Source organism: Azolla caroliniana, unplaced genomic scaffold (genome assembly GCF_043228905.1).
Source record: "Azolla caroliniana isolate FFs.n. ecotype wild unplaced genomic scaffold, voAzoCaro1.0.p SCAF_16, whole genome shotgun sequence".
NCBI lineage: Eukaryota > Viridiplantae > Streptophyta > Polypodiopsida > Salviniales > Salviniaceae > Azolla > Azolla caroliniana.
The window spans coordinates 9,973,682-9,994,840 of NW_028230451.1; the positions used below are offsets into that span (position 1 = coordinate 9,973,682).

Sequence of the window (21,159 nt, forward strand, 5' to 3'; positions counted from 1 at the left end):
CGATGAGAAAAGGTTCTGACAAATAGTCGGAAGCCTGATCTACTTGACCATCACCCGACCCGACATTAGCTATTCGGTCGGAGTGGTAAGCCAATTCATGTAGAAGCCGACCGTGGAGCACCTTCAATGCGTGCAACGAATACTGAGGTATGTAAGCGGCACTAAGGACCGGGGGCTCTTATACCGGCAAGGTATAACCGAAGAGCTTATCGGCTACACAGATGCCGACTGGGTTGGCGATGCAACGGATCGTCACTCAACTTCCGGCTTTATGTTTTCTCTTGGGAGCGCGGATGTTGCGTGGAGCAGCAAAAAGCAGCCAACAGTGGCTCTATCCAGCACTGAGGCTGAATACCGAGGCGCGACCGTTGCCACCTGCGAAGCCATTTGGCTTCGGGGACTACTGCAAGACCTACGGATCGAGGTACCGACCCCGATCCTGATCTACTGCGATAACCTCAACAACATGCAGCTCGCCAAAAACCCTATGTTCCATGCATTATCACTTCGTGCATGAGCAGGTCCTGAGCGGTGAAGTTGAACTACGGTATGTTCACACGGATCAGCAAGTTGCCGACATCTTCACCAAACCGCTTGGGTTGGACAAGTTGCAGCACTTTACTGAAATGCTTGGTGTTCAGCATCTCGACGTGCTGCACTTGAGGGGGAGACGCAAAGGCAAAAAAACTGTTGAACCCGTAGGTAAGAGAAGAACCGGTAGAGGTGGAGACAAGAAGAAAAATGAAGCTAAGTCGACGAAGGAAGTCGGCACATCCGAACAGGTCGGAGTGAGCGGCTGTGAAGAAGAAGTGTACACTCAGGAAGAGAAGTGCATGCTATGCGAAGGTCATCACGATCGTAATGGCCATGATGCGGAGTCGAATGAAGAATTCGACTTCGGTGAACCGGCTGAAGAAACCAAGGGAAGCACGGAGAAGGCCAAGACCCAGACGTGGTCCGATGTGGTGAGAGGCCTGAAGCCGAAAATCGAATCGGAGGATACCAATTCGGACAAGAGCTGGAACGAGTCGGAGACAGCCGTTTCGGATCAACAAACGGATCCGGATGAGTCGAATCAACGAGAGGTCAAGGAGACACGGACACAGCGGAAGTCGATGCCATCGCGGAGGAACCGACAGATAGGGAAGTGCTAGAGTCATAGCAGCGAAGGAGCTGAGATGGGCCTATTGAGCAAACATGCCGAAGGTCGAGGCGCGCAGAACCAAAGGGGTCACGGCAAACGGGACCGAACCAGACAAGGAGAGCAAGCAAGGCGAAGCGACGCCAGGAGAAGTCGGTTGGAAGAACCGGCTGCCACAGAGGTTGACACTACGACCCTACCTCAGGTTGAGCTTGAGGGGGAGTGTTGAGTGGCAAGCTCAACCAGAGCCGGATCGGCTGAATAAGCTTGAGCCGGTAAGCGAGATGAATCGGTATGCCGGTGAGCAACCGAGCCGGTAAGCAGTAAGGACCGGTGAGCTGGGGAGCCGGTATGCCGGATCCAATCCGTAACCGGAAGCCTAGTATAGGTTAGACTACTAGGTAGTTATAGTCTCGTAGTTAGTGTCAGATGCTCGTGTGAGCATTGAAGTACACCGTACTTCTAACAGTCTCGTGTGGACTTGTATAAATAGCGCTGATGAGCGCGTTGTAGATACAGAGAGCACAGAGTATTCATATAATTTTGAAAAATAGTGTGTCCTCTCTCTCTCTCTCTCTGTCTCTCCCGCGTACTCTCTCTCTCTCTTTGTGTATTGTTCTTTCTAACGCTTCCGCAAGCAATCTTTAACAATTATCAAAAACTCTGTAAAATTCTCTGTACATACAACATGCTCAACAACACTATTTATAGAAGTCCTAAGAGGACTGACAGAAGTACGGTGTACTTCAATGCTCACACGAGCATCTGACACTAACTATGAGACATTAACTACCTAGTAGTCTAGGCTACTACTAGGCTTCCGGTTACTGCTGGATTCGGCTAACCGGCTCCCCAACTCATCGACTCACCGATCCGGCTCATCCTTCCGGATTCCGATCCGTATCCGGTTGAGCTTGCCGCTCAATACTAGCCTTTGAAAGTGATAGCTACTTAGTTAACATTGGGAAGAGTAGTAGCTAAATAGCTAATTAGTGGTAGTTGATTAGCTAACACTAGGAAGAGTGGAAGCTAAATAGCTAAGGTAGTGGAATGTGTGGTAGCGAATTACGTACAATTGCAGTTAAATATCTAAAGAGTGAGAGCTAAATAGCTAAAGAGTGAGAGCTAAATAGTTAATTAGCTATAGATGTACAAGAGTAGTAGCTAACTAGCTATAGATGTACAAGAGTAGTAGCTAAATAGTTATAGATGTACAAGAGTAGTAGCTAAATAGTGAACATTGGGAATAGTCGTAGCTAAATAGCTTTCCACGAAGACATGTAAGGTGGTAGCTAAATAACTATAGCTTGCCAGAATTACCAACCACAAATTAGCTAATACATGTTGTTGTAGAACCTCGGGGATTAAGTTGTGTGGATGATGTGTCTGATCGAGATGACGTTGCAATGGTCAAGGAGTTATTTGGCAATGTGGCTGATAGTAAGAGTCTTGCCCAGTCATCTCCTTCATATCAACTTCACCCTATTCTGATGGAAGATTGTAGTGAATTGGGAAAGTCTATGAAAAAGAATGAAATAGGCGACCTATCGTGTAAATCGGAGGTGCATAATAACAATGTTTTTGAACACTTTATGCAGCAATTCTTCAAGTCCCAGAACCTTGAATCAACCCCACCGAGCCCAAAACTTGATGACGTTGTAGCAGATCCCACTCTTCTTGAACAACTAGCGCAAGAAGCTGTTGATGCACGTTCGGAGGAGGCGGTGGATAGGTTGTTGGAGGAGGACACACTTGCTCAATGGGTGAAAGAAGCAAGGGAAAATAGGCAACCGTCTAGAAAAAGGCTGAAGAAGGGGGCTCGATCGGGGACAAGACCAATTACTCGATCAAGGGGCGAGGCCACAATGTTTAGTGGAATAGATATGCAACTATTATTCCTTGCGAAAATTAATGTATAATTGATGTATGAACAAGTTGTTGTCTTTGTCGACTGACACAAAGGGTCAGACGTCTTAATCACTAAGTCGTCTTATCAAGAAGATTGTGGTTAATGATGGAATGGTTGCCGACTATGATAATTACTTACTCAAAACATCACACAGATATTAATTACTCCGAGTTAATTAATATAAATATGAAATATGAGCTTGATCGACTAATAGTTATAAATATAATCTGTGTAACATGCGAATTAAATAGAGCATACAATGTGTTCATAGATGCTCCACCCTCTTCTAACTGTTTTGCAAGGATGTGTTCATAGAAGTCATGGGAAGCTCCATAGGATAGAGTTGTTTGAGTTCTATTTTGGCGACTTCCTATGATAGAACTCCTTGGATCATTTTGTGTGAACTTCGTATTCACATTCTCTTGTGTTGAAGTCAACATTAAAGTCAGAATAATATACCAAGCATCTTCATTAGAAAGGACATTGAATCCACAAGATTTGTTGTTTCCATAAACCTTGAACCATGCCAAGAAATTTGCTTGCTATTGATCGTGAGGAAATTCATTCCCCTTTTCCTTCCATGTTTTTTTTTTCTAAAACAAGATCATATATAATATTAAATGAGAAAACTAATTATGTAAATATAAAGAGATACAAAGGGAGAAGCAATTATAAATACCATAGAATTACAACAGTTTTGGCAACATGATTCAAATGATTTGAATTACAAAGCCCTTTTACATAGGGTCAAGATATTAAGGGAGAGTAGAGATCAGATATAAAACTCTTGAAGGATATCATTTAGTTTCAACATGGTGAAATTGATTACCACACTGCCTTGGTCGTTGTAGGTCTACTAGACACCCTCATGATTCACTACACATGGTTTAGTTTCTTGTCGACGCTTGGGTGCTCAAAATCTCATAATAGTGAACCCAAAAATGAGCTCTCTTGCTAGTTCATTATTTACAACATTTTCTGGTACTCTCTTCTTGGATAAAAATAGTATTCTCTCTTTTAACATGCACCATTCGTTTTTCTTTTGAACATGCACTTGATCTTACCCTAGGTGCCTAGTTTTTGCAACAATATTTGTCATTGTTTTCATATTTATCGTTTTAGCTATGTATTGATTGTATCATTTTCTTTGGTGATTGCTTGAACGTGAATTCCAAGCTATTGTAAAACTTGATTTTTAGGCACTTTTCTCCCGTTGCACGTGCCAGACCACGACATATTGGTGTCCATAAGATTCGAGATTCGAGATCCATTTCAGTAAAAGCCATAGTGACACACGATCACTAATTGCATCATAAACAAATCTTAATAAGTATGGAATGAGAAAGAGGAGAAAATATACAGAACAAATTAAAATGAATATAACCAGATTAATAGATTTGCCTAAGGTAGGGCTAGGAGTGAAATATCTTGTTGTCTACTACGCATTTAACATTCAACGTGAAATGAATTAGGTGAGCTAAACCTTCTACCCTTGAAAGATATGTCCAAATGGGGCATATGGCCTAAGAGAGAGAGAGAGAGAGAGAGAGAGAGAGAGAGAGAGAGCCAAAAAGAGAGAAGAAGAAAGGGAGGGGGTGGTTCCTTGTTCCTTCCTTATCACTATCTATCTATCATCCGGTAGAAGCGACACGTGGACAAGCCCCATCCGTTGGCGACCAATGGAGTGCGCGGATTCCTGGAGGGATAAATACAAAATGCTTTATTAAACCCCCTTCAGATCCGACTGCCTCTCAAAACAACATAACAACAACATCCCACGAACGGAAGGAAGAAAACGTTAGTTAGTTAGAGATCGATCAGGACGAAGAAGAAGAAGAAGCAGTAGTGTGACAGACAGCTATGGCTTCTTCAGCTGTGGCCGCCTCCACCTCCTCAGTTTCTTCCCTGCATTCTTCATCTCTCTGCCCGGCGACATCATCGTCATCATCATCATCATCATCTCCTCCTTCATCGTCGTACCTTAAATCTTGCCCGTCTCTCTCCTTTGCTCCTTCCAATGGTGCCCGCCTCGTCTGTATGGCCACCAAGAAGGTCTCCGCTAAGCCAGTGCCTTCTTCCTCCGGAAAAAAGTCATGGCTCCCTGGTGTCAAAGGAGGAGGTGACCTAGTCGATCCTGAGTGGCTAGATGGATCGTGAGTCTACTCTCCTGCTCTCAACCTTCATTCTTTTTCCCTTTCCCTGCGTTTCTCTGTCATTAATCTGTCACATTCTCCAGGCATTTGAATGCCGGGAAATATGATGCTTTGGCGCATATGCTGAAATGCATAAAATAAATGGTGGATTGAAGCTTTGTGAGGATAAGGTTCTAGTTGAAGATGTTTTAAGGCTTTAAAGTTCAACTTCTAAATGGATAAGATTTTGAGTATGCCTGTTGGAAAAGGATAAGATTTTAGCTATGCCCGCCAGCAGCTTTTAACACATTTTCTGTGCCTGCAAGAATGCATTAGTGTCTTTCCTGTGACTAGAGCCATGTCTGTAAAGCCATTATTATTAGCAAAGATGATCGTTTTGGTACTCGTTGAAGCCATCAATCTATCCCTCTCTGTTAGAATGACAATGCTTTCTTTATCTGGTTCCTATAAACCACTATTCTTGATTCATAAGGCCTGCATATCTCATATATATATATATACATTTTCATGTTTTTTTTTCCTAAATGACGATACACAGATTACCTGGAGATTTCGGCTTTGATCCACTTGGTCTAGGGAAGGATCCAGCTGCATTGAAATGGTACCGAGAAGCCGAGCTGATCCATGGGCGGTGGGCGATGGCAGCGGTGTTGGGGATATTTGTCGGCCAAGCATGGAGCGGCATTCCATGGTTTGAGGCTGGGGCTGCACCTGGTGCTGTAGCCCCATTCTCCTTTGGAACCCTTCTTGGAACCCAGCTCTTGTTAATGGGATGGGTTGAGAGTAAGAGATGGGTTGATTTCTTCGATCCTGGGACTCAATCTGTCGAGTGGGCCACTCCATGGTCAGGTACTTATGAGAATTTTGCTAACTCCACGGGCCTTCAAGGTTACCCTGGTGGCAAGTTTTTTGATCCTCTCTCACTGGCTGGTGAATTGAAGAATGGAAAGTATATCCCTGATTACACTAAGCTTGAGAGGCTTCAGACAGCCGAGATTAAGCATTCTCGCCTCGCTATGATTGCTATGCTTATCTTCTACTTTGAGGCCGGTCAGGGCAAGACCCCCCTTGGTGCTCTTGGCTTGTAAGATTTGTTTGTTCTAGCTGTGTTGAATATTGTCAGATTTCCCTTCCCTTCTCTTACGTTTGTTTTAGGTTCTTTAACTTTATGTAATTGTAATGTCTGCCTTGTATCGTAACACATTATATTTTTGTGAAGGAAATCTGATTGAATGGAACTGCCCATGATGAGTGCTGTTGTTCACTCCTCTATCTAGTATGGTTATGGGTTTGCCATGCAACTTACTTATATGCTAGAAGGACCAAAACGAACTATGAAGAAGAAGAAGAAGAAGAAGGATGAAATGGAACATTGCCATAGTGGCAATATGCTTGTAATTTACATTTACATAGGCCAGCCATGCATATGCACTGAGTTGCCATTCTTTGCTGGTTTTTTATTTGTGCCGGGGTGGGGGGGACCAGTGAGTGACGTAGTTGGTATATAGGAGAAGGTGGGAAGATAAATGTACTACTAACTACTCTACTTGGGATTAGATTAGATTAAATATATGTACATACCAAACACATATGTGTTATGATTTGCGTAGTAGGGTAGGGTAAATAGGAGATGCTACTGCAATGGGACTGACCGGCTTCAGGGCAATGTGATTGCTGTCACGCTGCACACATATGGTAAGTGAGTGACATGATGATCATCAGTTTACAAAACTTTCGAGGTCACAAACATATGAGTTTCTAAGGTAATGAAGTTTTGGATAGCGTCATGCCAAACTTAACCGTCCAACTCCTAGGGATGCTTGATGTGCTTCTAGTCTTAACTGTGCATGGATATCAAATCTATATAGTTGTGCATGGAATGCTGACATAGAATAAAAGTTTGGCTAAAATGTCCCCAACCTTCTACGGAACTCCTAAAATGCTCCTCTCGTTTATAAACTTCTCGCTTTAAATTTCTCGAACAAGTGATTCGAATACTTTGAGAATTTGGAAAATGAGGGGTTCTCTAAAATTTTGAATGTTTTTGGGCAATTTCCCTAGATGATATCGAATACTATTTATATGAATAATTTGGAAAAAATGCGGGTTGTTTCGAAATTATAAAAATGTTTTCATAACTATCCTAAAAAGTTTATAATTACATGCCCAAATATCCTAATAATTTCTTTTCAAAATAAAGGCCTCTTGAACCACTTAGAGCTGAGGTTTGTTAGCATTGCCATTCGTAGTTTAATGATATCATTTTCAGAATGTCAGTTATAGTATGCAATGGTGTCATTCATTGTCATGTTTCTCGAGCGTGTGTGTGTTGCTCAAGCGGGACCACCGAGGACTTGGACTAGGGAAGATATGATGCCAATGCAGAAGTGCTTGGAACAGCATCTTTCACTCAAATGGGTGCTTGTCTTGACAGCTTGATTTGAGTAGAGGGCTTGATCTAAGTAGAGGGCTTCATTTGACTTGAGGACTTGATTTGAGTAGAGGGCTTGGGACATAGATTTCAGGTCTATTCTTGATTAGGCACAGATTACACTTAATCAAGATTATGAAGTTTAAATTGAACTTGGTCGAGATTACAATGTCACACAACTTGAGATGAACTTGATCAAAGTTTGAATACAATTGAAAACCTTTTTAATGTACGGTTCAACTATGGTGAAGTTACAAAATAAATAAATAATTATAGGAGGTTTTTCGAGTTTGATCTTGTCGATGTAGCTTTCCACACGTCTTGGTTTAAACTCGCCTTGGTTCCATCTAGCTCTACTTGGCGTACATGGCATCATCATTTATTTAAGTTGCCATATATAGTCCAAACCACCATTTTGAAAATTCCCAAATAGAGTTGTATTGGTTATCAAGGCTACTATACTATGTAAGGGCTTTTTCTTCTTTTTCAAATTTCCTATAGTCGATGCTTCTTGTCAAATCTAGCTTTGTTCTTGACCCTCCTCGCCTTTAACCGCTATGGCCTAACCCAATGTCCTTAGGTTATCTTTCGAGCCACTTGATCGTCGTCGTTAGACTATCTTCCCTATTAATTTGTTTCTCCCATGGCATTGGCACCCATGGCATAATTTCCATTGCAATAGATATAATTTCTTTTGACCATACATTGGCTCAATCAACAAAAATCTTGCCACTATGGTAGGAGTGGTTCCATCTGCCCACACAACATAGGGTATCAATGCTAAACTCTTACTTTTCCCACACAAACATTGACAATAGCTTTATCGATTGGGTTATGCTCATGTTCCACCTTCTCCTTGGCTTTTGGATTATATAAACTATGGTAAAGGAACTCTTAATACCTAATCACACAAAGTTCTCTACATTTGTTTGCGTCCAAGTCTCCTATATATGCTACTCTTTTTTCCATGCACCCATATGAACATATGACATCCCTAACAGAAACTGCACATCGTCATCATCATTTTATTTCTTAAGACCCTTTCACTTTATTCATAAGATCCTCACTTGTTAACAAGTACTTCATTTGCCCCGCTCTCATAGGCATAACCATATATTACCATCCAATTGTAATGTTCCCGTCTTCTTCTAGTTGGATGTTTCAACAAATAATGTCATTGTAGAAGATACTTATATGCCCTTCTTTCAGATCTTTTGTGCTTCTATATAACATGAAGAGTATCTTGTCATTGAGCTTAAGAATCTCTCTATGTGCAACCATTCTCCTACATAAGTGCTAGTACTTATGAAGGAGAATGGTACTTATGATCCTTGTTGAAAGCATTGAGTGTTAGTACTTTTCGTTTCATCAATAGTTGTATGATTTGCTTCAAATAAATCAAGATCCACATCTTCGTCATCCAATTGCATTTCACCTTTTCCTTTATATCTAGCTCTAAACAACAATTTTGCCTTGAAATTATGCTTCCCCGCCATGCGATAAGTTTCAAGCTCATTGTATATGCTAACCACCTTAGCATAGGCAATGCCACAAGTAGTGCACCTTGATATCATCTAAAGAATTGGAAGAAAATCTTTTTCGGATATGAACATTGTGACTCTTAAGTAGTGCTTGTCTGCATTTTTGCATATATGCTGCCCCATACATCCCGCTTTACTTGGGCATAATCCCTTTATCTTTCACTTAACTTTGCCCTCGAATCAGACTACTTATTGGGCCCTTTTTCTATTTCCCTAATGGATGACACGAATAATTCTAGTAGGGCTCCTATATATGGTCACGTAGACAAGCACCCCTTATACATGACCTTCCTTAATCTTGGAGTCTCTAGAAACATTCCTTTCAACCTCTCTATGGATTTTGTATGCTTTTGTTATATCTGTATTGCCCACAACTAGCTGAAACTAGTCATACCATGATTATAGATCCTCAATCAAATAAATTGACCTTCTCACAAAAGTTTCAACAAACTCGACAATATTTGGCTCTACCTTTGCATTGTGAATCATTACCTTGTTGTTAGGTTGAAGGTCTTGACTGAAGCACAAGGACCAATTCTTCTTCAGTACTATGAATTACCTATTCAAATAAGGAGCATTTGATGGCTCATGAATTCCCATATTCATTACTCTTGGCACTAAAATTGGCTTGTAACACCATGGTACATGGGGAATATAAAAATAATTGTAAAAGAATACGTGCAGAAGCGTTAGACAAAGCACAGAATTCACAGTCGGTTATCCGAAAATACAATAGTTAGGTAAAAACACAGAGAATGGAAATACATAGTGAGAGAGAGAGAGAGACAAAGATAGAGCAAATAACAAAAAGAAACTTCTATAAGAAAAATTCTGTGTGTATACAATGTGCTCAATGAGCATTCTTTATACAAGTCCTTATAAGGATTGACAAGTACTTACAAGTACTTGACTGCTCATAAATGAGCTACTAACACTAACTCCCAAAAATATTCCTTCGAGGAATATGGGTCCCTCATTTGGCCCACTTAGCTGAAATGAGATCAGACTCTCCTCTAGAGTGCCGATCTCGTCCTCAACCATGAGGTCGGCCTCACTAGCCCAAAATTCGGTATGGAGTCCATGGGGGGTTGGACTGGTCGGAGGTTGGTACCATGAAGCTGATTCATCGAACATGACATCTTGGTTTACTTCAACCTCTTAGGTTCAGGAAAACACTTAGCTGACCAATATACATTTCTCGGCTCTGGTTTCCAGCTTCCTCCGCTTCTCCTTTGGCACGTGCACATATACTATGTTGCTAAACACCCTCAAGAGTGCCAAATTCAGCTTCTTCCCGAAATACAACTCGTGTGGTGACACTTTTCCTCCAGCTACAAATACATGTCTGATTATGAAGGTACATGACTGTTCTGACGGTTTTGGCCCAATAGAACTTGGGCATGCTCTTCCCCTCGAGCATTTCCCTTGCCACTTCTTCGATTGTTCAGTTCTTGCTCTCAGCCACGACGTTCTGTTGCGGCGTGTATCTACAGGAGAATTCGCACCAAATTCCTTCCTTCCACAGATAACTAAAGAACTGGTTGGAAAAGTACTCTTTTCTGCCATTGGACCTGAGGCACTTGATCTTTCTGCTTGTCTCCCATTCTGCAAGGCTTTTTACCTTGAAGAAATAGCAGAAGACTTCACTCTTCTTCTCAATCAAGCATGCCTAGGTAAGCCGAGCGTAGTCATCAATGAAGGTGATGAAATATCGACTCCCGCCGATGCTCATGTTCTGTGTCGGTCCCCACACATCCGAATGGATTAAATTGAGCTTGTTTCGGCTTCGATTTCACTCATTGGGGAATGGAAGTCGATGATGCTTCTCGAGTTGACAAGTTTCACATAATTGGTCCTTTTGGCCATTGAACTTCTACAAGCCAAACACTATTTGTTATGACCGCATCTCTTGAAGCTTTGGGATGTTGACATGGCCGAAACGCTTGTGCCACAGGTCGATGTCCGGCTCGACCTTTTGCCCTATGGCGAACATAGCGGTGCCGATGTTGTTCGTTTCGAGGATAAACATCCTCCCTTCTTGGCGCCCTTGAGTGATGATTTTGCCTTCTTCTTCAATGAAGCACCCATGATGAGTGAACCAAACCTGCACTCCTTGGTCGATTATCTATCCAACTGGCACCAGGTTCTTAGTGATTGTCGGGATGTGCAGGACATTCCTCATTATCCCTTCCTGACTGACATGGCTCAATGGGACATCTCCGATGTGTTTGATTGGATGAAGGTTGTCATCCCTGGTTTCGATGATCCTTGGCTGTTCCGACTTCTCCAGAGTCAAGAACCACTCATTGTAGTTCGTTATGTGGTTGGACGCTCTAGAATCCACATACCACACCTCGTTCGGCTTCAAGGTGCTCATCTTCATTGAATTGACATTGTACTTCATTACAAAGGCAGGGCCTATTTCGGCTTGCCCAGAGCCCTCAGCGTAGTGAGATCTCTGCCATCTCTCAGAGTTGGCTCTACTTGATCCGACTTTGTCCAAATCAGCCAATTTCTTCTAGCACACACTTTCCTTGTGGCCCTTTCGACCACAGTACCAGTAGTCGATGGCTTTGTTTTGCTGGTTTCCAACACCACCTTGACTACCCCTAATCGTGGAGGGTCCACTGTTGTCGGCAATTCCTGTGTGCCTCAGGTTCTGCTCTTGTCGGCTACCTCCATTGTGTGCCAACCCGCCTTGTCCACCACGACCACAGGACAGATCCGCCTCTGTGTACAACATCTTGCTATTGTCATGTGTGCTTGTTGATGCACCTATGTGGTTCTCCTCTACAAGGAGCATTGATTGCAAGTCAAAAAATGACGGCAGATTCTCTCTCATGCAAATAGCCATCCAAATCGGCTTGTATTTCTGATCTAACCCACCAAGGTAGTTCTACACCATCTCGTCTTCGTCCACCATCATGCTGATGGAGCCAAGTGCATCGGAGATATTTAAGTTTCATTAAGCTCTTTAAGTTTTGGAAACAGTCGAAGACATCACTTTTGTTCTCTATGAGTTAGATCTAGGTGTGTCAGCTATAGTCGTTGATGAAGGTGATGAAAAATCAACTCCTACCTAGACTCACATTTTATGCCGGTCCCCACACATCCGAATGTATTAAGTCAAGCTTATTGCGACTTTGGTTTCACTCGTTGGGGAAAGGAAGACAATGTTGCTTCCCTAGTTGACAGGCTTCACAAACTTGGGCCTTCCAACCATTGAACTTTGACAAGCCGAACACAAGTCGATATCTGATTCCACTTTTTGTCCTTTGGCGAACATTGCGGTGTCGACTTCATTTGTGTTGAGGATGGACAACCTCCCTTCTCGTCACCCTTGCGCGATGATTTTCCCTTCTTCCTCAATGAAACATCCTGTGAAAGTTAATGTGCGAAAGCTTAGACAAACCGGCTCAGTCAGATAGCAATAGAAAATAGAGACAAGGTTTTAACGGAAGCTTTACGAAACACAGAGAGAATACGAGAGAGACAAAGAGAGAGAGAGAGAGAACAGAACAACATAAACTCAAATTTCAAAATAATATCACTCTATACATACAATGTGCTCAATGAGCACTTTTATACAAGTCCTTAAAAGGAATGAAAAAAGTATTGACAAGTATTTCAATGCTCGTATCGAGCGACTGACACTGACTCCCAAAAATATGCCTCCGTACTAGGCTAGGATCGTAGGCCTCTAACGGCCTACCAGTTACACACTAATCCGGTCCTCTGTTCTAGACACCAACCTGGACACCGATCCGGCTCTCTGTTCCGAACAACAATCCAGACAGCAATCCGGACACTGATCCACCTCTCGGCTTATTCAGTCGATCCGGATCATGTTTAGCTTGCTCGCTCAACGCCCCCTTCAGCTCAACTTGAGGTTGGATTGTGGTGTTAGTGTCTGCCGGTCCTTCCCTCCGGCTCCTCTTGGCGTCTTTTCGCCTTGCTTGCGGTCCTCAACACGTCCGGTCTTGCTTTCCACGACCCATCCGATTCCGCACACCTCGACCCTTCCGGTTGGCTTGCCTGCTCATAAGGCCCATCTCAACTCCTTCGCTGCTGTGACTTCGACGCTTCTCGAACCGTCGTTTCCTCCATCTCGGTGTTAACTTCCGCTGCCTTCTCGTCTGTTTGGCCTTCTATTGATTCGGCTCTTCCGAATTGAACTCCTCTTTTGAATCAGCTGCCTCCGATTCGTTCTAGGTCTTGTCCGAATTGCATGTCTCCAATTCGTCTTCAATCTATAGGCCCTTTACCACATCAAACCATGTTCGGGTCTTGGTCATCTTCTTCTGGTCGGCTCTGTCCTTGACTCCGCCACCATCGCCGCTTGTTCCGACTTTCTCGGATGTGCCGATTGCTTCAGTCGACTCGGCTTCCTTTTTCTTCTTGTCTCCCCTTGTTTCGGTCTTTTCCTCATCTCCGGTGCCTTCACCTATTCCAATTCTCCCCCTCAAATGCAACATGTCGAGATGTTGTAGCCCAAGCATCTCTGAAAAATGTTGCAACTTGTCCGATCCGAGTGGCTTGGTGAAGATGTCGGCGGCCTGTTGATCCGTGAGGACATACCGAGTGCGACTTCACTGCTTAGGACCTACTCGCACACAAAGTGGTAATGCTCTTCTATGTGCTTTGTACGAGCATGGAACACAAAGTTCTTGGCCAGTTCCATGCTACTCATGTTGTCGCAGTAGATCGGGATCGGAGTCGGTACTTTAATTAGGCAGTCTTGCAACCGCCACCGAAGTCATATGGCTTCATAGGTGGCGACAATAGCGCCCTGATACTCAACGTTAATGCTCCGGAAGTGGACCAAAGATCCGACGCATCACCGACCCAATTGGCATCCATATAACTGACTAGCTTTTCGGTTATACATTGTAGGTACAACAGTCTCCGATCCTCAATAGTCGATGTGCGCACTAAAGGTGCTCAACGGTCGGCCTCAGCATAAACTGGTTGATCACTCCAACCGGATAGCTGATGTCAGGTCAGGTGATTGTTAGATATATCAAGCTTCCGACAATTTTTCGGAACCGTTTCTTGTTGTAGGCTGGTCCGGAGTCGAGATGTAGCTTGAGGTTCCGGTCCAGGGGTGTCGAGACCAATCAATCGGCATTGGGTCATGCCGAACTTGTATAGCATATTAAACACATAGTTTCATTGAGATAGCAATATGCTATCGGGGGTATGGATCACTTTGATCCGAAGGAAGTAATGAATGTCCCCCAGATCCTTCATTTCAAATGCGTTCGACAGTTGGGACATCACTCGGCTAATTTATGTGAGGTCAGGCCCGGTAACGACCAAGTCGTTGACATACAACAAAATGCATACAAGACCTTTTGAACCCTTTCAGATGAACAACGAAGAGTAGGACTTCGATGCCGCAAACCTCGTCCTACACAACCGGTGTGTTATCTTCGAATTCCAAGCAGGGGGGGGGGGGGCTTGCTTCAAGCCGTAGAGCGACTTCTTGAGTCAGCACATTGCCGACCTGTTCATCTCCGACTGAAAACTGGGGGGGTTGAATCATGTATACTTGTTCTTTAAGATCGCCTTGAAGAAATGCATTCTTCAAGTTGTTGTGGGGAATTTCGGCTACTAGGAGAAAAGGAGTCGAAGAGCACGGGAACAGGGGTGTGCACGGATGCACACAAAGCTGTCTTTATGAATAAACATATGTAAATAAAATAGGACTAGTAAGTACTGGGGATTAGGATTTTAATAGGTACTTTAATGTCCCACGAAAGAGAAGAATAAAGCATGTGGGGGAAAGAAACTGAGGGAGAAGATGAGTGTGAGAGAACTAGCAGAGGTGATGACGGTGGCCGTCGACCATATAGTAAATGCACGGGAGAGCGTAGGTGGCCTCGATAGGGCCATAGAGATGATAGTCGACACTATAGGTCGATTTAATGGGAAGGATGTGACAAGCTATTTGGAGGCCTACTGGGATGAAATGATAAGAGGGACATCCGGTGGATAGACGGTTGTTTGGATTCCCGCGGGTAGTAACGCCGAGCACCCACATGGAGGTGCTCAAGATTGAAGCCGGCTGTCAGAATTTTTCAGCGTTCGAGGGACGACTCCTCGAGAGGTATGGTTTCAATGACTCGCTCCGGCTTCTGAAATGGGAGTTCATGGAGTGGGTCGAGAGCCCTGGAAAGGTGAGGAATACATCAGTGCTCCTCTAGGAGTTCAAAAAAAGATTTGCTCGACTCTCGGCACTGGACCAGATCGTGCTTGATACGAGCAGGGTCCTACTATTTATCAAGTCGGTAGACACGATTGATCGGGAGAAGGTAGGTCTCCTCTTGGAGATGGATAAAGGTCCCACGACCAACTGGTCTGTTGTCAAAAGAGTATGTCGCCGTTTCGACAAGCAGTGGGAGTGGAACGATGAGGAGGGAAGGAGGCGGCCAATCACGTGATCGGCGCGCACTGAACGACCAGAGGTGCATATGGTGCGATGCCGTTGGTCAAATGCGGAGAGAGTGCACTGATTTCGCCGAAGCAGTCAAGAACAATGATGTGTACCTTTGGAATGGATAGGTTCACGCATGCGACACGTCAAGGCCCCTCGAGGTGAACACCGGACGAGGCAACATGAAGAGGATAAGGGAGGAAGTTGTGGCCTAGAATGTCGAGGCCATTCACTACTCGGTGTTGGCAGGTATTCGGCTAGGTGGAGTGAAGGGCGTCGGATCTGGTAGCAATACCGGAATCTAGCTGCGTGCTAGAGGGCCTATCCGGGGTAAGGCTAAGGAACGAAGAGGTAGACCATGTGGAGAGGCCGGTCCAAGAAAGCACCGGATGGAACGATCAGGTAGAAGAGAAAACCGGCTTTATGGAAGCCCGTGCCAGAACTACAAGGTTCTGGTAGAGGATAAGCGGGCCTGAAAGGCTAGAGGGGCTAGTCCCTCAAACCGGTATGAGACCCGGACTGGGCCAAAGAAGAATGACGGAGGCCCAACCAGCTCATAGGAGAAGACGAAGTTGCCGTGCTTCCGGTTGAGCTCAGAGGTAGAGAGAGTGATCAACTTGGGAAAGGTCTTGGAGGAACCAATCCTTAACAATTGGGCGGAACTCAACCTGAGGGAGGTGCTTGGGATAACAAAGAAGGAGTTCCACGATTCTATCATCGACCTAATGAAGAGAAAATGGCTCTCATCGGAGCTGGAGCCGGAGAAGTAGGTTGAATTGAAGGTGGCCCACATTGAAGATGTGACGATGGAAGAAGAGTTTCTAGATAGTCTGTTCATGAAGCTGCACTGGGCGAGAGTGACAACGGAGACCCTGGTCTCGATCGGGGATGTGAAGGAGCCGGTAGTAGCGCTGATTGACCACGGATCAGAAATAAACCTAATGTCGATGGACTTCTATAAGAAGGGTAAGTGGCTGATCAACACCAAGCACGAGTGGAAGATATGCATGGTGACTTGTGTCACGAAAGAGGTTAACGGGGCGTGCCCGAATGTCCGTGTGAAGGTCGGTGCTATCGAGATTCCCAACACTTCTTTGTGTAGGAGACATCCTCCCATCCGATCATCCTCGGCGAGCCATACATCACAGTGGCTCGGATGGAGACAAAGGTGTTGGACAACGGTTCAGCCTATGCAAGGGTGAAGAATTATGAGGGCCGACACATAGTCCAATTTTTGACGGTTCGACCGAACCACGAGCAGAATAGGGATTCTCTACGTGGTGAAGGTGGAGAGGATTTTTAGAGAGGGCTATCAAGGCATGGGGCCTCGATAGTCTGGACAATTGGGAGAAACCCCACACCTGTACCATAGGTAGGAAATTTTGGCTCTGTGACAATGGAGATTGTACCATAACCAGAATTGGTGGCCGGAAGAAAAGACAAGTTCAAAGGCATTTGAAGGCATGTAGAGCCTTGGGCTATCAAGGCATGGGGCCTCGATAGTCCGGAAAACTGGGAGAAACCCCACACCTGTACCATAGGTAGGAAATTTGGGCTCTCCAACCATGGAGATTGTACCATAACCAGCATTGGTGGCCGGAAGAAAAGACAAGTTCAAAGGCGTTTGAAGGCGTGCAGAGCCTTGGACCCCAACCACTCAGTAGACTGCGTTGTGGAGGTGGTCTCATTTGATGACACCCTTGGGGAGATCGAGAAGATGATCGAAGAAGGCATAAGCAAAGACCGGATGATTCCGGTCAATTCGCTCAAACTGTATGAAGTCATCGCGGACTTCAGAAAGAAGATCGGGGCAGGTTGGACCGCCCAGGTGGACACGAAGTATAAGATTGTAGACCGGATGGTGAGTCCAGTCGTGGCACCCTTATTGGAGGACAATTGGGAGCAAATGAAAGGGGTTGTGACTAACCCAAGTTTGCGAGATCCGGCCGACATAGGGCACTGGTTCACCGAGGAGACGTTGCGGACACTCAAGATCGGTAAGGGTGGCTTTCTACTACCGGCAAAGGAAGAATGGTTTTGGAGATCGGCAAAGGCACGACAAAGCCTTTGCATTCTCGCCGGCGGAGATCGGGTGCGTTGACCCGACGATTGTAAAACCGATGGTGATCTTCAGGGTACTGCACGTACCATCGAATCTCAAACTGATTTTGGTGCCGAGAGCTCACATCTCGAGGTTGATAGAGACACTTAAGGAGAAAGTCGATATGGGGATCTCCAACTGTTGAGTTCCCCATACTCGAATTGGTGGTTCACAGTGCCAAAAAAGAATGGCACACTCTGCTCATCCAGGACCGGCACCACAACCTATCAATAAGTGAGGATTCGGAATGCAAGGGTTAGGCTGCCAATCGACGAGTTCACAGAGGCCTTCCCCAGAAGGTTGATATACTCAATCGGTGACCTATACTCCTGGTACTTCTAGTTCCAGCTAGCCATGGAGAGTACGGATATCATGACGATGCGAACCCCTCTCGGCAGGGTGGAACAAATTCGGTGGTGGACATGGTAAATGTGATGAACAAGGTGCTGAGGGATTGCCTTTTTTGGACAACATCCCGATCAAGGCATGTTCAGAGGATGCGAAGGGCGAATCAGTTAGAGCAGACGTATGTCAAAAGTTTGTTGCGGACCACGTTTTCGATTGCGAGAAGATACTGCAGAGGCTTGAGGGCGGTCGGATTACCTACTCCATGGAGAAGGTGACATTCGGGTAATCAGAGGTCCTGGTAGTCGAACACCTATGCGGACCATACGACCGGAGACTATCTCGGAGATGAAGGTAGAGGCCACCTCGGAGATGAAGGGAGACTGCAGATCGGTTACAGAAGTACGAAGGTTCCTAGGAGTGTGCGCTTTCTACCACATTTGGATTCTGCACTACGCGCATATCGCCAATCTGCTCTATGGCTTGTTGAAGAAAGGGCGGAAATTCAGATGGTGCGAAGAACACACGAAGGTGACCCAGAGACTAAAGGAGATGCCGACGTTGGCACCGGCTCTATGAAAAGTGGTGTACAAGACAAGCACTCTTATTTTAGTGACGGTTGATACGAGTCCAACCGAAATTGGATGGGTGATCAACTATGAAGACGAAGCCGAAAAGCAGTTTGCCATCCGATTCAGTGGGAAGGTGTTGAGCAAGCGGCAATGAGGATACGCCCAAGTAAAACGCAAACTGTGGGGTATTGTTTTGGCAGTGAAGGCTGACAAAGACTACTTGATAGGGACAGAGGTAATTATTGAGGCAGACTGCCTCTCGATTCTCGGGATGGTTTCCGGATACGCAACTCCAGACTTGGCGATGCTAAGGTGGATCGCGTACATCAAGCCCCTAAATCCGGAGATACGGCACATCTCCTGTAAAGAGAAGGCCATGGTCAACATGCTTTCGAGAGCACTATTTGACGACAAGGACGACATGGTATCGAAAGACGAAGAAGTCGGCGTGGACTGCTTTGAGTCGGCTCGGATGTCGGCAAACAGACAAGGCACTTCGACCTTAAACGAGTTCGACGAGAATGACTACGACAGGGAGTGGCTTCAAATCGGTAGGTTCCTAAGCACGATGGCGCTAGAGGCAACATGGACGAAGGACGAGGTGAGACGGATTTGGAAGAAGGCTTACCAGTTCTTATTGTGAGATGGGAAAATCTGGCGGCACCCGAAGAAGAGGGCTGCCACTCCACTCCAGGTGGTGACAAAGGAGGAAGAACAATCGGTGCTCGTGTCGGAGCTCCACGAAAGTCCCTAGAAGGGACATCAGGGAACATGGGTCACGTTTGAAAAGCTAAACGAGAAGTACTAGTGATCGGAGATGTACAGAGATGTGCATTACTTAGTGTCAACGTGTGAGAGATGTCAGATGCATTCGGCGATCATGCACTGGGATGAGTTGCACCCGACCTACCCACCAACTATCAAGACACAGAGAGAGAGAGAGAGAGAGAGAGAGAGAGAGAGAGAGAGAGAGTATTGTAAAAGTATTATATTGCACTATAAGATATCTGATTACAACGAGTAAGCAACAAGGGAGTTCGAGAATGGTGTTGTACCAATTTGGTTTTGAAATGATTACTAGATGCATATATATAAGTTCTAATAGGGTATTCTAGAAAGTCCTAGAATATAGAGCACTCTAGAGTATTCTAGAACTTTCTAGAACATAGAGTACTCTAGAATACTTTATATATTTTATATGTTTAGCGTATATAATCCTTATATTGTACAAATGAACATATCATTATAATGGTTATGAATTCGACACATATATAACAAGGTTGTGGGATCAAATCCTTGAAAACCAAAATGCATGTAATCATTAAACTATGTGAGTGGCATCATGACATTATCCCCCTTCTTCATCGACCCGTATCACGGGTCACCTGGCTTACGAGGATATTGGCGATGAATTTCGATGACCATGTCTGCGGCATTGGCAAGATTTGTTGCAGGTTCCCAAGTTGGATCATTGGGTGTATAGCCTACCCAATCGACCAAGTAATACAAGTTGTACACGATCTTGGAATCGAGAATGACAACAACCTCAAATTCTGGTCCTTCCAAAAATGCAACAGGTGGTGGGGGAGTTATAAGAAGATCCCAAATTGAACTTGTGGTGTAAGGTTCCAAAAGGGAGACATGAAACATTGGGTGAAGATGCATGTGAGGAGGGAGGCCAAGGCGAAATGCAACATCACTTATCTTACTAGTGATCACGTACGGGCCAAAGCGTTGGTAATCTAATTTACTGCAAGCCCCCGTGGTCTTGATGTGGTGTTGTAGAAGCCATACACGCTCCCTGACATGAAACTTTTTGGAGGAGTTGAGGCGATGACGATCCGCAATCCTCTTGTATATATTTTGAGCATCACGTAAATTGTGGAGAATGGTTGCGTGAATTTCTCGAAGGCGACTAAGACGATCCTCAATAGCAGGATTGATAGGAACTCCGGGGTGTTTAGTCATCGTCCAATGAGGATGACAACCCGTATTTGTGAAAATGGAGAATATCCTATAGAAGAATGGACTGAATTGTTATAAGTGAATTCAGCCAAGTGTAGAAAATCAACCCAATCATCTTGTTGATAGTTGATGAAACAACGAAGATATTGCTCCAAAGTCTGGTTGGTATGCATGCTTGGTTTCGAGGATGATAGCCCAAAGAAAGCTTGGCCAAAACTCGGAGAAGTTTTAACATGTGCTTCCAAAACTTTGAGATGAATTGTGGACCTCAATCACTAATAATATCGTTCGGAACACCATGATGCTTGAATACCTCCCGCATAACTAGATGGACTGTCTCTTGACTAGTAATAGACTTCGTACATGGTAAGAAATGTGCCATTTTGGTAAATCGAATGACCATGGTGAGAATGGTATCAAAGCCTCTCGAAACTTCCATGGAATTTCAGGAATTAGAAGTGGTTGTAGTAAGCCATATGATCGGTGTGGAGGACTCTTTGATTGACAACATGTATCACAACTGCAGACATACTCCTCCACAAAAGGACGAAGTCGAGGCCACCAA

At 44.6% G+C, this 21,159-nt stretch overlaps 2 protein-coding genes across 2 annotated transcripts; one reads left to right on the forward strand and one right to left on the reverse strand.

Moving 5' to 3' along the window:
• Positions 1–4,828: 4,828 nt before the first annotated feature.
• Positions 4,829–6,441, forward strand: LHCB6 (light harvesting complex photosystem II subunit 6). The gene is made up of 2 exons (XM_087332259.1): positions 4,829–5,203; positions 5,742–6,441. The coding sequence occupies exons 1-2, from the start codon at positions 4,911–4,913 to the stop codon at positions 6,289–6,291; spliced, it is 843 nt and encodes a 280-aa protein (XP_087188385.1). The 5' UTR covers positions 4,829–4,910; the 3' UTR covers positions 6,292–6,441.
• Positions 6,442–20,003: 13,562 nt separating this feature from the next.
• On the reverse strand, positions 20,004–20,597 carry LOC147853948 (uncharacterized). Its single transcript, XM_087332469.1, has one exon. It carries the CDS (start codon positions 20,595–20,597, stop codon positions 20,004–20,006), a length of 594 nt encoding a protein of 197 aa, XP_087188595.1.
• Positions 20,598–21,159: the final 562 nt, after the last annotated feature.

Coding starts and splice junctions, on each gene's coding strand:
- LOC147853948 (XM_087332469.1), bottom strand. CDS start 20,597: ATGACTAAACACCCCGGAGTTCCTATCAATCCTGCTATTGAGGATCGT.
- LHCB6 (XM_087332259.1), top strand. CDS start 4,911: ATGGCTTCTTCAGCTGTGGCCGCCTCCACCTCCTCAGTTTCTTCCCTG. Junction 5,204..5,741: donor CCTGAGTGGCTAGATGGATC/GTGAGTCTACTC, acceptor GACGATACACAG/ATTACCTGGAGATTTCGGCT.